The sequence below is a fragment of the Leiobunum rupestre genome, chromosome 9 (assembly GCF_980474605.1).
Source record: "Leiobunum rupestre chromosome 9, qqLeiRupe1.1.hap1, whole genome shotgun sequence".
NCBI classification, from domain to species: Eukaryota; Metazoa; Arthropoda; class Arachnida; order Opiliones; family Sclerosomatidae; genus Leiobunum; species Leiobunum rupestre.
Window position 1 is genome coordinate 23,280,863 of NC_143392.1, and position 23,454 is coordinate 23,304,316.

Here is a 23,454-nt window from a genome sequence, read left to right on the forward strand (position 1 = left end):
ATTTTTAAGTCATTTTTAGCCACAGTTTGAATTGATCCAAAGTATCTCACTGCCTTCTCGGTCAAGCTACAAATCTTGAGAACACTAGCTGTCGGATGACATAATCCACCATTGTCCTTTAAAAGGAGAAGAGGTTTGGTTGGATCCCCCTTTACATAGCTATGACTTGATAGTGAGGAATGCCTTTGGTCTAAAGCGTGTAAACATGTTTCGGATTTAATTCTTTTTGTAATTTCTTTACAACAAAACCAGCCATATAACGGATTATGTTTTCTCGTAAGATGTTGGATGTTGATGTTTCATCAGTAAGAAACATAATAAAGTCATCCATTTCTTCCTCTAGAGATTCTTCTTTAATAACTCTAAGTTCGTTGGTTGGAACTGGCACCATGCACAAATTTGGAACGTGAGTGTTGTCCAAAACAATTAAGTGGCCACTTTTTTGATTTTCAATTTTAGTAAACAACGTGTTTTTGTATGCAGCAGTGAAGTTTCTACAAGTTGGATTGTTGTTCCAACCTCCTTGCTGACGAATTGTGTTAAAAACTTAAAATATAACTCTAAATGGTCCTGCGAAAGTTTTTAAGTTAAAAGGTACCTTAAAAAATAAACAATTGTTTGCAAAATCTGGTATTTTAAAAAATATACTTCAGTGGTCCATCAGGGGGAACAATGTACTTCTCTCCAATGTCCAAAACACTGTGAATTGTGACACCAAAACCAATAATGGCTGTCTTTCTTTGGCTTTAAAAAATCAAGTTGCCTTCCAGGTCTGTTAAATTGAATAGAAGTTCTTTAGTCTTCATTATGTAACATTTGGTTATTTCAAGGTTGGAAAGCCGAATTGGTGCCTTGTAACCTTTAGCCCATGGATTTCGAGAGTTCAATACCTCAAACAAACTGCAAGGGACAGTGAGGTAAGATACGGTGTCAAAATTGCGGAGAAAAGTTGCTTAAAAATTGTTTTTTTGTAGATACTGATCAATTTTTGATATAAATTTAGATGTTGGCCCGCTTCCTTGAAACACTGGATCACCAGCCTCTTTCAAAAATTCTATGCTTTTTGCCACAGAACTGCTAACTGTTTGTGCGGCCAAGTTGACTTTCATTTTTTGAGTTTTAAACTGTATATGAAATTTTGATAATTTGTTAGCCAACGTTAATCCTTCATATTCTTGATACCTCTGAAGGATGGCAATATATGCCCATTCGAATTTCTAAATATTTACATTAAATGTTGTTCAATTTCCTTGATAACTTTTTAAGGTGAATGTTAGATCACTTTTTCCCCTCGCAAAAACCGAAGGAATTGAGTCTTCCTTAAGAATTTTCCGCGTGAGATCTTTCGCGTTTTTGCCAATATGATAATCTGATTCTTTAAAGTGTTTTCCACAAACAAAGTGATACTTTCCGGGTATTAAGTTCAATCGATTTATTGCCTTAAGATATTTTGAGCACAAGTTTAAGTTAGATTGAGGTAATCTTTATTGTGAAAAATGGACAATACAAGGTTTTAAACAAAGACCTGAAATTGTTATGATAAAAACAAGAAATACTTGTGAAATGGTATTTTTTCCTTTGGTGACCGACTTTGACGATTGGAAGCCACACAAGTTTGTACCATTTTCAATTGTTTGAAGTTTAAATTTACGTAAAATATTTTATTTCGCGTTGTATTTTACCAAAAACTAACTTTATTTTCGAAAATTAAACAATTTTTACAAGTCTCGGTAAGCAAATACGTTTTTGCGTCCAGCATTAGAATTTTCCGCTTTTTATAGTTTCTCCATTCTCCACCAAACGATTTGGTGGCGCCACGGAATTTTGTCCATATCACACATGAGACGCGCGTGGGACTGAAAACCGGGCACAAAAAGCTAGTGCCTTCAGAATCTGCAATACTCCGTCTAGGTATAAGTATAGTTCCTATGTCTATGGTTTTCTCATTCCCCGGCAGCGCTCGCTGTGATAAAATCCGGCAAATTTTGTCCGTGTGTACAGTCGTATTCCCGAGCGCCAGAACAACGGAAAAAGGTGGTAAAACGAGAAAATTGAGAAAATCAGGAAAACACTGCCCGTGTGAACCAGCCTTGAGAAACACAGCTAAATTTCCAAAATTGTGTTAGACAAAATCAAACATCATTCGTGACTTAGACTAATACGTCACAGAGATATAGCAAGTAATGGGTTAAAATGTAATATGTTGTATTTAGAAATAACAACAAAGCAGTTAACCGGAATTTATGTCTGTTAAATATTGCGGCTAAAAATATTAATCAAGTTTCCCGCTTTAAATACCTCGGCGTTTGGTTTGATCGATATTTGTCTTTAGAATCGCACATTGATGAGGTCGCGAAAATAATTAACCCTGTCTGCTAAAAATTTACCAATCCAAACTATTATTTCCTAGAAAAAGTCATAGAAATTTATAGCGACTTGATATTTTTAAGGTTTTATTGATGCCGTCTTCGACACCCTTTTGGAACATTTATCTCTATGGTATGGAGGTCCGAGGCAATACTTGAAAAATACCAATTATTTGATAACGTAACATTCTAGACGTACTGTAAACGCACTAGCTAGATACTTTTCGCTTGTTCTGGAACAAAAGGTGTACACCTTTTACGCTAAATTAAAGTATTCGCTTGTTCTGGTGTAGATAATTACCCTACATAGTACACAGTGAACTATACGTCCTTGGTTCGGGGATTTCGCAGCCAGGTAAGAAGAGTAAATTTATGACGTTATTTCACTCCGATTCCGTGGTGACGAATAGTTCCGTGTCGAGGTAGAAATCTTTTTCCAAAATGGCTGCTTTAGTTTCTGTTGAACCTGGTGGCAGAAATGAGAAATATTAAAGTTAATACCATTGAGTTGGGAATATTAATCTAGAGATCCAATCAAATCTGCTCCCCGCGAAACAAGTTTTTGAAAAATACGAATGTGCCGTCTGCTCTAAAATGACGAGCAAACGTTATCATATGACTCGTGGCGCCATCCATTATTTTGAAGAAAACAAATCTTTTTGCTTGAAAACGCGTCTTATTTGAACGAACCATTGAGAGATAGACGGCGCCACGGGTAGAATGATAACGTTTTCTCGTCATTTGGGACGCCAATGGGAGCAGACGACAGTATTCTTATTTTTAAAAACTTGTTTCGCGAAATACTGAAATCCGACGTTTTGATAGGACCTCTAGATTAATATTCCCAACTCAATGGTTAATACTCTCTTTAAGGTAGGCGTATTTGGAAATTTTTCCACTCTATTAGAGTAATATCGGTGTGACGTTTGTCGACGCCACCCATATTTTTCCCATAGATAAAAAACTGCCCTCAAAATGGCGGCCATAGCCCAAAGCTACTCTTTAGACCGCGGTTATAGAATGTTTTCATCTGTTGGACAATAACCTGATAACGTAACTTCTCAGTTTCAAAAGGCAAAAATATATCGGCTTAATTAAATAGAAATACATACATTAGAAACAAACTAAATCAATTTATTATATACAAATTACTGAAGCAACGATTTAAAATAAGTGCAGTAAATTTAACTTTTCAAAAACAAAAGAAATTGAGTAAGAAAGGTGGATAAAATGTGCAAAACTGTATTAGTATCTTTCAAGATAAAAATATAACATTTGAAATTTATGGCATCGTGTAAATAATCTCTGAGTGTTCCTGATGGTTTCAGTAAAATAAATCACAGGAACATAAGTTTTAGCATTTCATTCTTATCACAACAAGCTCCTATCAGCAATCACTTCCAAATCATCACGGCAGCGGGGCACAAACAGCGTGCAACAAGTATGTTCCCATATGTCTTGAGGGTAGTGTGCCCCAACACTCCAAACACTCGTTTCCATATTATAACATTCAACAACCCCACTGGCTCTGTCAAAAGTTGTATCGCTGTGAAAGCCTCCTACAATATAAAGCCAAGGTCCAATTACGACTATTCCTGCGTGGTATCGGGGGGTAGGCACATTAGTAACAACTTCCCAGCTGTCACCGTAAATATTATAACAATCAATAGAGTCGACTAATACTCTAGTCCCAGCCTCATCCTCGTGCCATCCGCCACATATATAAAGCTTATCTTTGAAGCAGACCATAGAGTGATCAGCTCTTGGCGTCAACATTGGAGCTCTTGTTTCCCATTGATCCGTTTCAGTGTCGTAGCGAAGCAGGCAGTTTAAAACCAGGTCTTGTTCGAGTCCTCCAGATATGAACATATACTTATTCCAAGATGCACCCGCATGTTGAGCTCTTGAACCTGGTACAGGAGCTATGGGAGACCAGCTATCTGTTTTTGAATTATATCTCTCGCAAGGAATTGATTCCTCTGGTATTTCCATTTCGCCAGATTCCCCGACACCCCCAACTGCAAAAAGACAGTCTCCAACAACGGAAAGAGAAAATCTGCATCTTTCCTTTTGCATAGGAGCCATTGTTGACCAAGAATTATTCATAGGATTGTACCTAAAACCAAAGGGATGAACGTTTTCTTGTAAACTTTGATTAAAACATCCACCAACAATAAAAAGTTCGTTGTTTAAGACTGCTGTCCCAAAATTGCATTGTTCCACATGAGGTATGGAGGTTAAATACCTCCATTTTCCGATGCTTGGCAGGTAATAGGTTATTTCATTGGTAATACCCGAAATACCGAAACCTCCTACTTTAAGCAGAGACATTTCCATGCCCCTTGAGTTCACCAGCGAGTCATGAGTAGCCGATTGATGAGGACTTAAATAGTTGGGTTCCGTTAATATCCAGATCTTGTTAATTAGTGGACTACTTGAGAGAAGGCACTTCAACAAACTCGATCTGTACAGCTCTGTTCTATGACGGCTTGAAATATCGGCAAAATGAACAAATCTGGCCAACTGATGAGAAAACTTCAACCTGTCATGAGGACAAGCTTCTATCCATCTAAGAACTATTTGTAATACTTCCCATTCAGGACAATTAACTGGGAAATCAGTTTCCAGTAAATGTTCTAGTTGTGATGGAGCTAATCGTTGAAATTCAGCAGTTTGAGAAAATTGCTTCAAATTGCTACACATAAATCTATAAACTTTCTTTCTCAAAGGACGGAGCGAGTATGTTTCAGCGATGGTTGCGATGTCTACGCAATTATCTATATCTAATTGTTCCTCTAAATAGGATGAACAAGCTTCAACAACTGCTAAAAGCTGAACGTGACTAGCGGCTGAAAGAACATCTTGAATATTGCTCAAACTCAGCGCTAGCTTTGATGTATATGCGTAATCAAGCAGATATTTCATTCCATCGGCAGAAACTCCATTGAGACAGATTTCATTTAGCTTACTTTCCTTCATAGCATCAGTGAACATAGCTCGAAAGTAATCGCTGCAAGAAGCCAAAACTACACGATGGGCTTTAAACGAACTTCCACCAGCTACCAGTGTAATATCAAGAAGTAAACCTTTACTCCGTAGAGCGTTTAAACCACTTAACAATGTCCCCATATGAGAAGGTGACTCAAACTGGCAAGTGTTTAAATTCACACCAATGTTTTTCATTACATCTTTCATCTTGCTGGTTGAGATACTGAAATATAATTCAGAAAGTATAATTACAAATTAGAACAAAGGCAATAAGTAGAAGTCGTAGTCTTAATTGTAGCCAAGGCTTACAATCTAAATGTTTATTATGCTTAAATAAAATTTTTCAATTATTGCTATCCAACTTACGTTTGTGTCATCGGAAACACATAGAGAAGGGTTTAACAAACAACTTTTGTTATAACCTAGATTTTTTTAAATAATTTAATTTGCAGTAAACATAAACGTAAAAATTACAGTAATCCATTGACTAAAATTTTTTACTTTCCACAGAATGTATAATCCCATAAACAAAAGAAAATCCGTGGATTAAAACATTAAGGAATGTTACTTAAGATCAGACTAGTAAAATATTGCAAACACTATACAATTTACATGATTCCAGCAACCGTTACTTTGAAATCAAGTAGTCAGACACACTGATTCAGGGTCGGAAATAAGAATGCTTTACTAGAGCACTTCATTAATTTCTTGCACCAGTTTATATATTCCAAAACTTGTGTCGCTTGGTCCCAGTTAAATGTATAAATAAATTACAATGTTACTATTTACTGTAACTCACTGGTTAAAATTCTAATAGGAGTTTTCAGAGGTGGGGAGGGGGGGGGGGGTGAATAACAATATGGCATAGAAGTTGCATGGTGTATATAGCATTGAGCCTTCACACCATGCGCACCTGATTCCAAATAAAACAAATGGAAAATTGACAAACACTAATAGCATATGTAACATTGAGCCTTCACACCATGCGCACCTGATTCCAAATAAAACAAATGGAAAATTGACAATCACTAATAGCATATGTAATATAATTACTCATAAGTATGCCACTAGCTCTATTTCTTCACAGATATTTCGTCATCCATACCCTACGTAATATTTGATGTCATCGAATCTCAAATGCCGATAATGCCGTCGTATAATTAGCTCTACGTGACTACGTCTGATAAACCGACGGCCATTATTTTAATAAACAAACCGGTTTGAACAACCAAGGCTTAGGAGCTAAAATGAACTACAATATAGTGTCAAGTTCTGTTAATGTAATTTATTTGCAAATTAATGAAGTTCTCGGAGACTCACGTTCTAAAATAAATTTGCATTGTCAAATAAAAGAAGCAGGTTTATTGGAAAAAATAGTTGAAATTCAGGTTGAGCTTTTCTGGCGCATCTACAAGGCCAAGGTTGGAGCTTGGATTCATTGATTCAAGGTTGGAGTCTTTGCAGATTCTTTTAACCCTAGGCCTAACTCTTCTAGGCTTGATATTTGTTTTAATAACGCTGGTGGAATATCCCACTTCGACGACTCGTTTCATTTACGGAAAGCAATCACTTATTGGTCATTTTCCCCAACCTTTTATTTTTCTAAATTACTCATAATTTAACTTCATCCGCACAAACCGAGCGAGTTTATAAATTTCAATAAAGCTACATTGGGCTGACTAAAATTCCGATGCAAAAAATTCCTTCTCAATTTAAAGGTTTTCCATTGGCTTAAATAAATATGTTACTAGCCAATAGGGTGACTCCCAAAATTACTAGTATGAATAAAAAGGTTAAAATCTAACATAGTCCACCTTTTTACTGGTTCGTGGTGAAACAAACCATTAGTGAAGATTTTTGTATGGAATAAAGGTACAGTGGCATACTTATGAGTAATTATGTTACAAATGCTAATAGCGAATAATGCGATAAAATGAAAACACAAACAAAAGATTAAAATACGCGACTAAACATATAACAAAACCAAAAAGAAACCAGAAATAATGGTCGGAAGAAAGTTATCAAAGCCGAACCGCGTTGCTCGGACCAGTTTTTTTATTCAAAAACTAGGGGTTCACCATGGAACCCAAGATGGAACTAACTAACGCTAGGGACGGGTTGCAGAAGAGGAAGTGTGAAAAAAGTTCGAAAACAACTTGCCCAAAGCGGGAATTCGATGCAGTCCCGGAAAGGTGATTCGCTTTTTTGAAGGGAGGGTCGGTAGTCGTTAAGAAGAGATGATGAAGTGGTCGGCTATCTCGGCTGCGAAAGGAAAACACATGGCTTGTTTGTAAGGCTTAACCTGGGCAGTTATCAAAATCAAATCAAATCAGCTAGGCTAATACCCAAGGCACCACCTTAGGCCTCAGTCATTAAGCGACTTTTGAAGCCATTAATTCAGGTGGACGGGTTAGATGACAAATTTAACTATTTTAGTCAAATAATAAATAAAGCATGGAATTAACTAAGTAACGCTAACTAGCTTTCGACTTGTGCTATGGCTGTGATACTAAAATACAAGAAAAGGCCACCACCTTGTCAAGAAGAAGTAATTTGCATCTAGTGTAATTCGAGGTGGGTTTTGGAAATATAGCAAAATCAACATCTTTTATACTCTTTATGCGCTTGTCGATTGTCACTTCTACAACCACTGTATACGCATATTTTGGCTCTCACATATTCGTTCAATTTAATGAAATTCTCCTTAATTATTTAAAAAATTACACGACAAAACCGCCGATGGAACTCGAAAATACCACAGAATAGCAGACGAATTTTTAATAAAAAAATATCGTTTATTATTTTGCACACTGAATGGTAGGTGGCGTAAAGAAACTACTTTTTTTCTTTTCGAATCACCAAATTCTCGCGGGGGGGGGGAAACGAGAGGGGCCGTTAACGGGCGTTCTTCACAGAAGCAAAGATAATTTAAACTCGTACCCTAGATTCGAAATCACTCTCTCCTGCGTTGCCGATAGCGTTTACCCATTTCCCGCTGGAACTCAGAAAAAAAATCGCTCCATGGTTTGAGCCTTACCGCAACCGATGGAGCCCGATTTTTCTGAGGTCACGTGCCGGAAAAGGGTAAACGCTTCGAAACAAAACCGTCAATGGGAAAGCTCTCAGTTTTCGAATCTAGGGTACGAGTTTAAATTATCTTTGGTGATAGGGAAATGCGTGCCTGCGACCCGTCCCTAGCGTTGGATAGTTTCATGGGTTCACTCATAGATATAGGAAATATACAAATATTCTAGATACCCTACGCTGGAGTAGGCCCTTTGAGAAAACACGCAAGCGACAGCTAGCGGACGACAGATATTTTACTGGGGAAGTCTGCTTGATGATTGTGAATAGCGCGTGAAATGCCATCCATCGGTGACTATGAAATACCGTGAATTGGAATTAGTAGATATTTTTGCATCCCCAAAATAAAAAAAAGAGCTTTTGATCGAAATTATTGTTTTGGTAAATATAGTTAAAAATTGCGCTTTTGCAAAATGTCAAAATTATTCTGAAAGTAACAAAAATGTTTATTTCATAAGTATGACAAGATATTTGTGTTAATAGTTATATTGACCTACAATTGTTTTTAACAATGTCACTTGCCTGAGTGGTATTACAACAATTTCTTTTTTCGAAATATGAAATACTGTTAAAATGGATAGCCGCTGTAAATCGGAGGGTCTGGTCTCCATCTAAAGACGATTTTCTGTGTAGGGACCATTTCCTTGTTAGTAAAATACAACTGAAAAATGGGAAACGAAGACTTGTTAACAACTCAATTCCAACTGAGGTTTAAAAAAAAACAATCTTATCAAAATAATAATAATAATTGTTGTATAAAGAAATTACAAGTTGGAACTGAAATTGTCCGAGAAAATGTGATTTTCTACATTGATGGCTTCATGGTTTCAAAACTATGCAAGATCTTAAAGGGTGAAAATTGTTTGCAAGCACTCGTATATCAACCAAATGAGCACAATTACTTTTACAACAGGCATTCAAGATTCACTCAACTCAAGAACAATGGTGGTTTGCATAAATCTTCAAAAAAGTCTTTATAAAATATGCCGCCTCACAGAATCATGCATTCTTCAAAATGTGACAGTAACGATGCAATGTAATAAGATCTCTTTGGACATTGTGCTTGCAGTTCTGCGAATTATATCGAAATTTTATCAGATCTTTATGAACATATGTTTGATGCCGAAGTGGGTATCGAACATTATCGCATAAGTCTGATTAAGAAAAATATACAGCAAAGTCAGACAAACTCTTAAAATTAATTTTGTTCCAAAGAGAATAATTTATCACCTGGCGTTTCATGCAATGTTCCATACCAAAGACTATATATACGCTTCGCTTACTAGACAGGCGACAGGCGTGTTCTATGGCTCAACTTGCATACCGATTGTGGCTCCATCTCGACGCTGGTCAAAATTTTCCCCTAGTTTGAGTTGTGTTACTAGTGGCGCCTCTAGCCGCAGGTCCAAATATTAACCCAGCTTTTACAGTGCTACAGAGGTGTTAACAGGTTTTTCCTAGGAACACGCCTGTCTAGTAAGCGAAGCTTATATATAGTCTTTGTTCCATACTCATCTATGGCTAGCCTGTTGACTAGATATATAAATTAAAGGAAATAAATATGTATATATATAAATATGTATATATATATATATATATATATATATATATATATATATATATATATATATATATGCCATCAATATTTATGTTCATAATAATAATTACCACGTTTCGTTATTGGTTTCCATTGAGTTAATAGACTTCTTTTCTTATAATCTCAAATAAATGTTTTGACGATAAAGATTCATGTGACAGTTTTCATAATTTTTTTTGCTCTCCAACAGATGGCGTGGCACGATCTTCCATAGTAAATAGCGGTTGTCTGCTTGCTGTCGCTATCGTGCCATCTAGGAGCAACAAACACAAGGAGAACGCAGCTAGCCTTTAAACACGCTAACGAAGGGTTGTGTACGAATTTCATTGGACGAGCGTCACGAGCCTTTACGATGAACGTACACAAGAAAATCCACGAGTTTTGCGTTCTCCTTGTGTGGGGTGTTGTGTTCGTTGCTCCTAGGTGCCATCCCCAGATTTATTTATGGATCTATTCTATTTCATATATCTATGGGTTCACTGGTCCTTAGGACCAATTTATTAATGCCATCTAATTATGAAAATTCAGCTGGGACCAGTTTAATAATTCGGGTTTCCTACTAATTTCGATTCGTTCAAAGTTGCCTAAATTGCTCAACTCTCTCGCTCTCTCTCTTTTGTTCTTGTACATTCACTAGAGGGAACTATAAAGATATCTGCCATCCTGTAGTGTTAGGTGGAGCGCATAGTGGGAAAGTGGGAAACTAATGGAGGGGTTCCTTGGGAGCCACTGGGAGTGTGAGTGAGTGTGGGACTATAGGAGTAAGACAGTGGGAGAGACTGGGGTAAGCCGAATAACGAGGGGTAAAATTTAGTCGGAAATTAGGAATCTCGGACTCAGTGCTCCTCGGAATTACTGTATTTTGTTTCCAAAACTTTCCACCAAACGTATTTAGTGAACAGCGATGCGTGCTGCTGCAGCTGGTAGCGGACTTTTATTATGCAAAGTTAGAATACCGAGGCCTATATGAATTTTTGCATTTTTTTAAGGTACTGTATCAACAACAAGTCAAAGGCTACGTGTGACTCGGGAGCAAGCGGATGCAATACGGTGACGAAGTCCATAATGCAGTCTGTCTTGTGCCCACTGCTCTTTCAGCACTAAGTTTCTGGGTATCAAAACCTACATTCTCCCTATCTTAGAGTACTGCTCGGCCGTTTGGGCACCCGCCACGGCTAGCGGTATCCATTCAATCAAAAGTAGCTACTTTTGATTCAATTGAGGCTGTCCAAAGACGGGCTATTCGGTTCGCGGCTAGCATCGGCTTTTCATGGAGCACCTGTATGACAAATGTTCTCACTAACTTCAAGTGGAACACGCTTGCCTCTCGTCGCCGTTTTAAACGCCTGGTCATAGTAAACTCGGTCATTCACCGCCAAGGGGCGCTTCTCAGTGGTTACGAAATCCCCGCGGTCAACGCACGGCATCTGTGGTTCTCCCAGGTCTTCGCATTGCGTGCCGCAGACACTCGTTCCTACCCTTATCCACCCGGGACTGGAACTCTCTGCCCGATTATCTCAAGGGCATTTCCAAGCAAACTCAGTATCTTCATAAAAAATTCAATAAACTTGAAACTTGAAACTTGAACTCTACGAATAAGTGTCCAAAAATTTATCTTAACAAATTTATCGTTATTACTTCTCTATATTCAAAGTATGTATATAATTCTATCTATTGTTTGTACATATTTCATTTCTCGATGTTTTGACGTGATGGGTCTCAGACCTTTTGTTAAGCAAATAAAGAACTAAAGAACTAAAGAACTAGCTCTCACACTTATGAATAAATATTATACACTTATGCTAATACTTACGACGATAGATTAAGCCTGGGAGGGTCTTGTGTTACTGTGTAAACAAATGTTTCTAATATTGGGACAAATACATTGGGCTAGTAAAATAATTAAAGAGAAAGGACAACCTAAATCATTGTAAAATAATGTAGGGGTCTGAAGGTCACAAGGACCAGTTTAAAAAAAAACCCCTATTTCCCAGCCCGATCGAGTCATACCCATAGATATAGAAATAAGTAGAGCGAAGATTACCGCGTAAAGGCGCCCTGGTTTTAGCATAGAAATAGAAATTAGACTAGAAGCACTGCCCTTTCCGCCAATCCCAAGGGAAACAGGCGAGTTAGAAGGCTGACATTAGGGTGGAATCGCGATGTATGCGCCATCTGACAAACGCATTAAACATTGTCGCCATGGCTACGACGCGAATTTCGAAGAGGGAAAAAAAGGCGATCCACTGCGCATCACGTCGTGTGCAGCGGTGGCCTTTTCGTGTTTAAAATTTTGCGTCTAAAAGCATATCCGCATAAATGGTTAAAAACTGCGCTTTTTCACATTGTAAAGAGAGATCTGAGAAAGAAATAAAATTATCATTTCATAAGTATGTAATATTATAGTAAATATTTTATAATAATCTCGGAATAAGAGATTTTTTTACACTAAAATTTCCTTTTAGAAATGCTGAATTACTAGGAAAATGGGTTTTATCGGTAAATCGCGAAAATTGGACTCCGTCTTCAATTACTTCATATGACTTTGTGTGTAGTAAACATTTTCTGCCGGATGAAATTTACTTTCAAAAAGGAAGGCACCTACACAAGTTAAAATTACCCTATACATTCTGAAATAAAAAACTAACTGAAATATGAATAATTTCTTTATTAAAACAAGAATTTGAAAGAGCTCACAAAAATATCTATTCCAGAAGAAAGCATATTTACATCTTCTAGAGTATGTCAATTTATTGATTTTAGTAATTGTTATTTGGTTTCCCTATTTATCAGAGTTTATTTCAGAAAACTTACGGAAAAAGTGAACTACCGAAAACCACTCAATTTGACTTGACTAATACTGATGATAGTTTAAAAGACACTGAAACCAAGATTTTGGAATCTCATGTAGGCATAATTTAAACCACACTGAAATAATTAAAATTTAGATAAACTGTGATGATTTGTGGTATTTCAGACTTACAATGATTGCGCAAAGTTAACGTGTGACTTTAAGGGTGACACGGTAGATATAGTAGATTCTTGAGATTTTTATGATTTTCCTAAAGCTGTTTAAATAACTTAATATAATGTCAGATAAATAAAAAAGTTTTTAATACGTTGCCTACGATCTGTTTTATGTTATTCCACGTGACCATATTTACTTATTTAGTTTAAATTGTTGCTATGAGATGGCGCGACTATCGCGATTCCACTCTGATGGCAGCCTTCTAGCTGGTACGTCCCCGCCCAATCCAATCGTGCTTCTAGTCTAATTTCTATTTCTATGGGTTTTAGACCGATATTTTTCGTCCTTCCCCCGATCCATGTATGGGAAGCGGGGATGGCCAGGATTTTTTAGCCCCACCTATTGATTGGCAGAGTAAATAGTACACACAACTGATTTTCCTAAGGGCTTAATGTAGTTTATTTTACCGCGCGTCGATGGCTCCACGTAATCTCCCCATGTAATGGTCTCATACATTGGCGAAAAGGTAGTCGGCACTCGCGCTCACTTTCGCCAGATTCAATTGTGACACCACTTGTTTCTACCTCTATGGTCAATTGGTCATACCAAGAATGTATTTATTTATACCTAGGGAGAATGTCTATGTCGAGACGGTTTTTAGCCTTTCTCTCAATCTACTCGTTGGTCCCCCCCAGTACGCTCCTCCGCTTAAAATAAAACGAATAGTCCTGGTATTTCATTGGCTGCTTAAAATTTACGCGAGGGAAATCAAACGCCGGTGACGTTTTGTCTTTCCCACCGCGCGAGACGTGGTTCAACGTGCGCGGCAGTGATGTTCCAAGCGGTACATTTGTACTTTTTTAATACATTTTTGATTTAGTACATTTTGTAAATTTATGATACCAAAGTAAACTTTTAGATACGTATTTAGTACATTTTGAAAATATATGAAACTAAAATACATTTTTATATTTTTGACATATATTTAGTACATTTTTTTAATTTGGGGGATTGTTTTAAATTTAACCATCACAAATTTTCTGCTTATCTCCGAATTTCCATTGTAAACCCCCGCTCTCCCACCCTCTCCACCTCAGCCACCTGTATAGATAGCGAAACTCCGCTCATAGCTCGGACTTACTGGAATACTGGTTTTCAAGGGCAGCTGCGTTTTAAAGGCAGTTAATATTTCGGACTTCTTCTTTTGACCGTTCATCAGTATCAATAGGGGGGGGGTTAACCTCTATTGCAGACACAGACCAGCTTTAAATGCAGGAAATTAATAGTGAAATCTACTTGGCCGCTCTGAATCTCTCGCGGGGTAACAGGTGTACATTTGTTTTCTGGAATGTTTTGTGTACTTACTATTTTACTGTTTCTTTTCGGGTTTTCACCACACTATAGGGGGGGGGGGGGGTGGGTTTTAGGAGATTTTGGACAGTTGGGCTTATCAAAATCAAGGAGACTGTAAACAAGTTTTTGAAAATATGTCCACATTTTTGTTTCCACTCATTTCTTGTATTTACAATTTTCGCGTCCATCATCTAATTTTGTGTAATGTAACATCTGAGTTCTACCTACGAACATCTGCGTTATTAAAGTTTGTTCTTTTATTATAGCATGTGTAACATAATTACTGATAAGTATGCCTCTCAAAAATACAGAAATGCTTATAATCCTTGCGCTATTGAAAAGGTTACCATGGAAATGAAATCATGTGATCGCGAGGCACGAGCTAAACTTGACATGGGACAAAGCCAGAAACGCGCCAGGAATTCTCACTAACTTCCGTTTCCAATCGGTAAAGTGGATGACGCGTATTTCGTCACGGAGTTGTAAGTGACGTAATTTACGTCATATTACTTGAACAAGGTTTCATTAACGAAAATGCTTTTATGGCATCCTTATGAGTGATTATGTTACATATGATTATAGCAATAAGAAAAGTTAAAAACTAGAAACGTTTTGAAATTTCCCGCTCTCTTTAGTAATAACGTTTTGAAATTTCCCGCGCTTTTTGGTAATAAAACTCATAGAGGGCGCGCGCCACTCAGCTTATAAACGAAAAGTACATTTTATCCTCCAAAAGTACATTTTGACCTAGGTGGAAAGTACATTCCTAAATCGCGGCGGAACATCACTGCTGCCCGTCGATTGTCACAACATAATTCATTCTTATAATAAATACATTCTTGGTCATACCAAAGACTATAGAAACTTTATATAGTCTTTGGCGTAACGCGGCAGTGAGGGGATGACCTCCGGGGTATAGAAAATGTCGGGTGCAAAAATATAATCTTTCAGCGTATGTTCCGGGTTCCGGCCTTCAAATTGATAACATTGTTCAAATATTATCTATCCCTTTCTGTTGTGTTCATAAAATAATAATGATTGTTTCAAGATTCTACAATGGTAGATAGAAAAGATGACTTAAATGGTGTCAAATCTGGAAGGAAACAAAGTCTTAATAGGATAACGTCTGCTGCCAATTCTTCTCAAGGAGCGAGAAACCACAACCCATTTTACAGTTCTCCGAAAAATAATAATCTAGACTTGGAATGTGACGAAGAACTATTTGTTTTGGATAATTCAAAACTTGAAATCATGATGAATGAAGGGGACGAAGATTTTTGCATTTGCCAGCGTTGTCGTTGTATTTCGGGGTCTTTAAGTATTTTGGGAACGACGCCCCCAGTTCACAACCGGCCTCATGTTAGGTGTAAAAACTGTATACCAGTAACTAATGTTTTAGACGAATCACATTCAATTAATAGCGTTCATGAAGATGCGGATGACATTCCATTCATATTGGTTCGTTAACTAATTCTTTATTAAAGGTGTGTAACTCATTTGAATTGTTTCGACTTATTTTATAGCATGATGAAGAAAACAGTGATGAGATTGATCACTGCCATTTTGTTAGACCACTTCCAGCCTCCGTAATCAAAGCAAGAAGACAGCTTATAATAAGCAGTTGCCTATGTGTAACATTTATGTTAGCAGAATTTATTGGTATTAAGTAGTTCCGTGTATCAATTCAGTTATCTGGTCTGGTTAAATAATGAGTTTCTTTACAGGGGGATATTTTTCTCATAGCTTAGCTATCATGACTGATGCTGCTCACCTTTTAAGTGACTTGGCTAGTTTTTTAATTAGTCTTTTTGCTCTTTGGGTTGGTCAAAAAGCTCCAACCAAAAGAATGTCTTTTGGTTATTACCGAGCAGGTATACAAAAAGAAAGAAACTAACAAGTATCAGACATTGATCATTGTCAATCCAATTTAGAAATCCTCGGAGCAGTAGCCAGTGTGCTAATCATATGGGTGCTAACTGGTATCTTAGTTTTCATGGCAATTGAAAGAGTCCGAACGGGAGATTTTGAAATTGAGGCGGACACCATGATTGTTGTTTCTGGAGTTGGTGTTGCGATTAATATCTTAATGGGCTTGGTTCTACATGGAACGTGTTGCAATTTAGGAATGCCCCATGGTCACAGTCATGGTGGTTTAACGAGTCATTCTCATAGTCATTCTACAGAAGGTTCTAATATAAACGTCAGAGCTGCTTTTATACATGTGATTGGAGACCTCATTCAAAGTGTTGGGGTGTTAATAGCCGCCTATGTCATCAAATATTTTGTACGGTGTTTTATTATCCGAGCTAAAGAAGTTTGTTAATTCTCTAAATAATGTAAAACTTTATTTTAAACAGCCTCAGTACAAAATAGCCGATCCAATTTGTACTTTTATATTTTCGGGATTAGTCCTATTTACTACAATAGCTATTATGAGAGATGCATTATGGGTGTTAATGGAGGGTAAGTCATAACAATATTCATAAGTAATATAATTGCCATAAGAATGACCAGGAAATCAATGCTATATGGATTGTGGTGGATATTTATGCTTATAATTAAAAATTCCCACTTTGGCAAAATAAGGATGCATTATTCAATTGAAACATGATAATTTTGCTAACAAAAATTAGGAAGTGACTAGTATCCTGTCCCAAAATTTTCGATTATGCCATCACTTAACAACAAACTCATATGATATTGTTTTGGGTCGTAAATTTTTGTCAATTATGTAATTTATAAGAAATATTGATTCATAAATTCTTTTTTTTAATTTAGGTTTTCCTCGTAATCTGGACTATTCCGCAATTATATCGGACTTAAAATCAATCGAAGGAGTGAAAACAGCTCATAGTCTGCATATTTGGTCATTAACAACTGATAAAAATGCTTTAGCAGTTCACCTAGCAATTAGTAATTAAACAGCAGAAATTCTTAAAAAATTGTTAGAAGTGTGCTTATTTTAATACTTTTATTACGTAGATTCTGGTTCAGATCCTCAAATTGTTTTAACTAAAGCCCAACAATTGCTAAAGAGTAACTACATGATACACCAAGCTACCATTCAAGTGGAGAAATACATGCCTGAAGTCATGGACATTTGCAAAACCTGCCAAGGTCCAGAGAGATAATTACAATTAGTGCCTTTAATGTAAATTTGTTTAGTGGAATTATATATACGGAAGAAACTTCCAAGATGGGGGCAAAGACTACATAAAATTTTTTGCTCCTGATATTTATGTAATAATGACATTTTATACTTGAAAAATTTGGGTTTAATTTATATAAATTGTGATAAGTATATATAAAATTATTTTTGATTTTGCTAAATTGCGAAAATTTGTGTTTTATATAAAACCTAATTTAAAATGTATTTTGGTGTTTAAGGCGTTTGGCCAACATCATAAGTTTGATCTAAAACAAAAAAGATATTCTGGAATAAAAAATGTGATAATATGACGGATTTAAAAAACGATATGCCACCACTCTTTACCCAATGGTTGTTCAACTTTACCAACTAAAGGTACAAAGACTAGAAATATATTTTGTATGTAAGGTTGAAGACCAATTGTATCATATGTTAATAAAAAGTAAAGATTCTTAAGATTTTGCTAGTTATGGGTACAAACTAATGACTGATAGGTATTGGTACCAAAATGATAATTTTATTGTTTAGGCACTGATATTGTGACTACCGTTTAATCAGGAAATACCACCAATTTCTTAAATTTTTTACAAGGTTTTTCAAAAATAGTGCCTTTGTTACGATTGCAAATAATCTTGGTCTTTGACTGTCAGGGTTTTTCATCCGTATCAGTTGAATTTTGAAATCAGTATCGGAATTGGTTAAAGGGTCACAATGGCATTCAAATTTTACTAGTTGCCTCAGTGAGTTTCAGAAATAGAGAAATTTCACAATACGCTTTGCCATATTGGATATCATAAGGTACAGAAAAAGATCAACTACTCTATTTTCACCCAAATTTGTTATCCGCCAGTGTGGCCCTTTAAATGATATCACCCATTGCTGGATTTTGACATTAAAATTTAAAAAATTTAAAATTGTGTATATTAAAATCTTCATTTTGGAATTTAATACGCACACTTTTTACAATAAGCTCATGAGAGTTTAAAATCCTATTTTTATCTGTACAAGTCCATATGTATAATTTGGGGTGAGATGTTTGGGAACAATTTTAAGTATATGAAAGTTGGGGGAGGAGAGTCAGCTAAAGAAAAGAGCTAGAATGTCCAAAAATCATCAGAGTTTGCTATTGTATTACTTAAATTGTCATTTTCTAGTTGCTCAGCATCTGAAAGTCATTAAAATTTACCAAAGTAAATTTTGCATAAATTAAAAAAAGAAAACGTGGGGAGGGATAGAGAAAGCAAGATTTAAGAGATTAAAAAAAACATCATACCAGAGCTTTGAGACTTGCATAATTCAGTTATTGGTGGTGAAACAACTGCAAGAACGTCAATGAGTGATATTTGAGATTTTTTGATTTGCTTGATGAATGGGTGTGATTTTAGTTGGACAGCAGTTGGCCTGCAAATAAAAAAGAAATAAATTTTAATAATAATAAAGTTATTAACTCTAGTATTAAATGGAAATATACCTTCGAGCAGGGTCCGTTTGCAAACAAAGCTGTATAAATGATTGGAAGGATTCGCTATACACTTGGCTCAAGAACAAGCTTTCATCTTCGAGTTTGTGGTTGGAGCCTGCACTACTTTTCTTTTTTACTCCTAATAATACATATTGAAGTATTCTGTTTTCAGCAAAAAGCGCAACTATCAATATAAAGCAACGTGACTTACCTGGACTGGAGTCCGTGGAAGAAACAGGTCCGTGTTGATTAAGAGTTTGTAGGATATTGCCTTGAATTTTCTCTAGAAGCATTTGCGTTGGTTGAACTTGAGCAAATGGTGCTATTCCGTTCGATAACTCCCAAATGGTCATGCCTAAACTGTAGATATCTGATTTGGAACTGTAACCAGTAAGATTCTGAAGTAAAATATTTTTTTTTGTTAAATTGGAGCTTAATCTTAATTAGTTTATACCATTACTTGTTCTAAGAGTTCAGGGCTCAACCAATTCAAGTTTGGAACGGAATCATGCGGGAAAGAGTGTATTGCCATTTGCCAGCGACCTTTACAGAGAACACTGCAAGAGTATCTCAGTCCTGTTAAAACAGCTTTTCCATTTGAGGATATTAGAATATGACTGGCTTTCAAACTCCTTGAGAATTATAAACATTTATCAATTACGCATTTGGTCAGTTTTTAAATATAATGAAACAAAATACCGATGGATAAAACCTCTTCTGTGCAAATATTCCAAAGCCAATAAAACATCTTTCAAAATGAAACTGATGGCAATTTCAGGCAAGCCATCGGGAAAGTGATTTTTCATTATGGATTTTGTGGACCCTTAAATAAAATAGTTCCATTAATTTAGAATTCGTGTTAACTAACGAATCTTTTTGCGATTATACCGTAAGAAAGCAAAGGCATAACTGCCCAAACTTCACAGTTACTAACAAAAGTGCACAAGTAAGGTAGTACATTTTCATGTCTTAGCTGCCTATAAATAAGAATTTCATTCTGAAAAGAAACAATTTTATCAGTGACAATATGAACAACGTCAGAAGTTTATAAAAACTCCTTCGGAGAGAAGTGTGAAGGTCCAATAACCGCCGTGAACATTTTTATTATAGAAAATAAAAATAGTTACTAGTGTAAACTGAAAATTAAAACTTTTCAACATGTTGTAGTATACAATTGAAAAAAAAAAGCATTATACAAATAAACCATAGTTCCATGGTGTAACTTTGTTGTTACTCGATTTAACTAAGCTTACATACTTCAAACCAATGTCAGGGGGTTTATAAATTTAAGGCTATGCAAAGAGAATTTTTCAATTACTTGGACGTAATTAAGATCTTCCATGCATATATCTAAATCTATCCTCCGTATGGCCAAGTGATGACCAGAAGGAACATGTTTTGCAAGTGAAATTTTAGCCGCATCGCAGAAACCATGACCTGTGAAAAGAAAATAACTAAAATTATATCAGATAACTCGACATAATCCAAAAACCATAATACCTATCACAGAAAGTAGCTCATAATGGTCAGCATTAGCTTCATATTTGAGCATTGTATAGTCTTTGGGTAAAAGAGGGATAGCCTCACAGGGGTAAGACACCTCAGACTTCCAAACAGGAAAGAATGAAAATTAATGAGAAAATTGAATGACCATGCAAAATCTTGCAAGAAATTAACATACTAGAGGGTGGTAAGATGGTTCCTCATGTGCTAAAACTCCCTCTTCAACAGAATCGGTTTCTTGGACACTTTTTGTGCAAGAACAATTGGGCTGGTAAAGAGAAGTTACAAACGACAATAAGTTAATATGTTTCGGATGCGGAAAAAGACAATATGAAGTCGTTTCTATTCTCACCAGACATGACATTGAACAGATGGGGTTGGTCTATGACACAGGAGACTGTTATACCAATTCCGTGATTAATTTTTATATTTTTACTTCTAAAAAACTTATTCCAGGGTTTGTGACAAATGTAAAAGAATGGTATAAAAAAATACTTTTCTTAAAGTTGCCTACATAGTAAGCAGTCTACGTGTTCATATTTCATGAAACAGAGAGCTGAAAAGAGTTGAGGGGGATATATGGAAAATTTAATCATTTTTTTAACTCAATATATGTCACAAAACAACTGATCACGCCTGTGATCGTGTGCAACAGAAAATACGGTAGTACCAGAAGTGAAAGCTTTTAAATATGTGAAAAAAGAATACACTGGTTAAATGAACCAGCTCCTGCAAACAGAATTAAGAAAGAATAAAGAGAAACTGCGAAAAATCCGTTTGAAAATATAATTAAAGGAAATTTGATACGGCATAAAAACTAAAATGAATCAGCTATCTAGCCCACTAAATAATTAAGGACCCTTGATAGAAATATAACACCACAGCTTTAAGTCCGGTTATTCTACTTTCGGTTTCAGATGTGCCATGACCAAGGCTCTTTTAGCATAAGAATGTACCAAGAACTTAAAAAGCACTAAATTGAATGAGCTAATTAAATATTTATATGCGAAATGAATAATTTAATGAAACTTACAAAAAAGGTAATTCTACAGACCCATCAGCATCTTTCCGCCTTGATAAACAAAAACTTGCCGGCAGCGCTCAACACAAGAATTACTATATTCAAGATGTTTTAAATTTTCACCTTTGGACTTGGAATCATTCCGAATCATAGAGATAAAAAAGAAATAGAGGGAAGATCACCGCGTTAAGGCACCCCTGTTTTTGACCGGGAAAATTCATCCTTCCCCCCCCCCGCATGTATGAAAGCGGAGATGGGCAGAATTTGCAACGCCATCTATCCTTCCTTTGACAGTTGATTTTCCAAAAGGCATAATGTATTTCATTCCACCGCGCGTCGATGGCGCCACGTAATCTGCCCATCTCATGGCTTCCTACATTGGCGAAAAGGGGGTCGGCACTCGCGGTCAACTTCGCCAGATTCAATAGTGCCTCAGTGCTTGGATTAACTAATTAATCCAAGCTCAGTGCCTCTATTTCTTTTCTATCTCTATGCTTGGACTAGTTATTTCTTTAGTCGATTGTGACGTCCATTTGATTAATCAGGGCGAGATATGTGTAACGGCCACGCCAACGGGGGGGATTCGTGGGGACAGTTGTGAGGACACCCGTGGCGGAAGTATTCCGACCACCCGTTGGGGGATTGGTGGTCTTCCTCAAACGGCCATCCGCAAACTCTGCCTCCCAGACGCTTGGGATTACAGGAGTACGCCACTACTCCCGGCTGGACTAGTTATAAATACCATGGAGCTTCTATGCTTTAACTTACGAACGGTTCTTCCCGTCCCTCTGCCGGATAAAAAATGCGTAACTCACTTTGTTCATGTGAATCATGTCTCTTGTTGACTTGACACTAATATAGAACACCCACGCCACCTTTTCGCGTATAAAAATTTATTTGAGCCTATTAATAGTGATCTATCAAAATACTTAAGTCATTCAACGGATAGTAATCCAACGTGGGAACGCCAAGGATCGCCGCCTCCATTCTGGACACTTTTCCGTCGGGTTCTTCTTTGGAAGACGTACTGTTTTATTTGCTGTAATGGGCATATGAGTGTAATTGATGTTAATTAAGTAAAAATTGTAATTTCATTGACCTAAGCGACCAACCCTCAATAATTAGTAGTTTTTATCTATCCACTTTTGTTAGTAGTTGACGATTTTGGGAAAAGGGTCGGAAATATTTAATAGACGCTTCAATAAATCATCCTCCAAGGAAATCGCCCAGAAGTAATATTTCCGAGAGTCATATCATATCATATCATATCATATATTTTTTATTGTTTTTTGGTTTTCAGGACCTGCAAGTCACTGTTTAAATAATGGAAACTTTTCACCTGTACTGTATGCAAAGTGTTCCCTTTTAACCAGATAGCTTTTTTGGATATATTATTAAGGCTTGGCAAAAGCCCAACGTTTACAGTTGAAAAGTTTCCATTAAGTATGCATGGACTTTAACAATACTAAATCAGTCGTTCCTCAATGTGGGGCAAGTAACCCACGTTATAAGTATAGTGTAAGTAGTAAAGTGATAGCGGCCCAGGCCGTCGTTCGAGACCTGGGGACCATGCTTTCTGGTCATTTGTTAGGAGATACCCACAGAAAAGTAGCCTCTGCGCGAGGTATGAGGGCATTATATATGTTGCGAAGATCATTTTAGTATTTCCTCATTTAAAATCCTGTACCGCGTGTACATTCGCCCTCATTTAGACTACTGTTCGAGACTTTGGTCCCTCCACTTGGTCAAAGACATTGAGAAGCTGGAAAGGGTGCAAAGAAAGGCCACGAAGCTTGTCTCGGGGATCAGGACATTACCTTACGATGAACGGTTAAAAAGGTTAAATCTAGGAGGATTCAAGAAAAATACAAAGAAGTTCTTGATGTGGGGCCTCTAAATAACGCAGCGGCTACTCGCAGGGCTGCTTGTAATCTATAGTTTCGATGTCTACGGAACGCTGCTAC

General features: G+C 36.6%; 3 protein-coding genes and 1 long non-coding RNA gene across 7 annotated transcripts; 2 read left to right on the top strand and 2 right to left on the bottom strand.

Moving 5' to 3' along the window:
* The first annotated feature begins 525 nt into the window (after positions 1-525).
* Positions 526-1,729, top strand: LOC149926904 (uncharacterized). The gene is made up of 4 exons (XR_016473990.1): positions 526-594; positions 654-770; positions 831-917; positions 1,004-1,729. It is a non-coding gene; the product is annotated as an uncharacterized LOC149926904 (long non-coding RNA).
* A 1,800-nt stretch (positions 1,730-3,529) lies between these two features.
* On the bottom strand, positions 3,530-5,875 carry LOC149926905 (kelch-like protein 32). The gene is made up of 2 exons (XM_090158826.1): positions 5,721-5,875; positions 3,530-5,577 (listed from the first exon to the last, which is right to left on the bottom strand). The coding sequence occupies exons 1-2, from the start codon at positions 5,729-5,731 to the stop codon at positions 3,738-3,740; spliced, it is 1,851 nt and encodes a 616-aa protein (XP_090014952.1). The 5' UTR covers positions 5,732-5,875; the 3' UTR covers positions 3,530-3,737.
* A 9,350-nt stretch (positions 5,876-15,225) lies between these two features.
* On the top strand, positions 15,226-18,023 carry LOC149926906 (proton-coupled zinc antiporter SLC30A2-like). The gene is made up of 7 exons (XM_090158027.1): positions 15,226-15,814; positions 15,880-16,015; positions 16,081-16,227; positions 16,288-16,640; positions 16,714-16,819; positions 17,135-17,269; positions 17,339-18,023. The coding sequence occupies exons 1-7, from the start codon at positions 15,413-15,415 to the stop codon at positions 17,485-17,487; spliced, it is 1,428 nt and encodes a 475-aa protein (XP_090014153.1). The 5' UTR covers positions 15,226-15,412; the 3' UTR covers positions 17,488-18,023.
* On the bottom strand, positions 18,002-21,604 carry Stlk (Ste20-like kinase). 4 transcript variants are annotated; one of them, XM_090158029.1, is made up of 12 exons: positions 21,503-21,604; positions 20,822-21,025; positions 20,648-20,737; positions 20,467-20,572; positions 20,285-20,403; positions 19,855-19,963; positions 19,666-19,789; positions 19,427-19,598; positions 19,178-19,364; positions 18,976-19,105; positions 18,778-18,905; positions 18,002-18,669 (listed from the first exon to the last, which is right to left on the bottom strand). In XM_090158029.1, the coding sequence occupies exons 2-12, from the start codon at positions 20,831-20,833 to the stop codon at positions 18,599-18,601; spliced, it is 1,248 nt and encodes a 415-aa protein (XP_090014155.1). In that variant the 5' UTR covers positions 20,834-21,025; positions 21,503-21,604; the 3' UTR covers positions 18,002-18,598. The 4 variants fall into 4 exon arrangements, with proteins under 4 accessions (XP_090014155.1, XP_090014154.1, XP_090014156.1 ...); XM_090158028.1 differs by having other exon boundaries at positions 20,822-21,442; positions 21,503-21,518; XM_090158030.1 differs by lacking the exon at positions 20,822-21,025 and having other exon boundaries at positions 21,503-21,581.
* Positions 21,605-23,454: the final 1,850 nt, after the last annotated feature.

Coding starts and splice junctions, on each gene's coding strand:
- LOC149926906 (XM_090158027.1), top strand. CDS start 15,413: ATGGTAGATAGAAAAGATGACTTAAATGGTGTCAAATCTGGAAGGAAA. Junction 15,815..15,879: donor ATGACATTCCATTCATATTG/GTTCGTTAACTA, acceptor CTTATTTTATAG/CATGATGAAGAAAACAGTGA. Junction 16,820..17,134: donor ATTATGGGTGTTAATGGAGG/GTAAGTCATAAC, acceptor TTTTTAATTTAG/GTTTTCCTCGTAATCTGGAC.
- Stlk (XM_090158029.1), bottom strand. Junction 20,404..20,466: donor TGAGCTACTTTCTGTGATAG/GTATTATGGTTT, acceptor TTCTTTTCACAG/GTCATGGTTTCTGCGATGCG. Junction 19,964..20,284: donor AAGATCTTAATTACGTCCAA/GTAATTGAAAAA, acceptor GTTTCTTTTCAG/AATGAAATTCTTATTTATAG.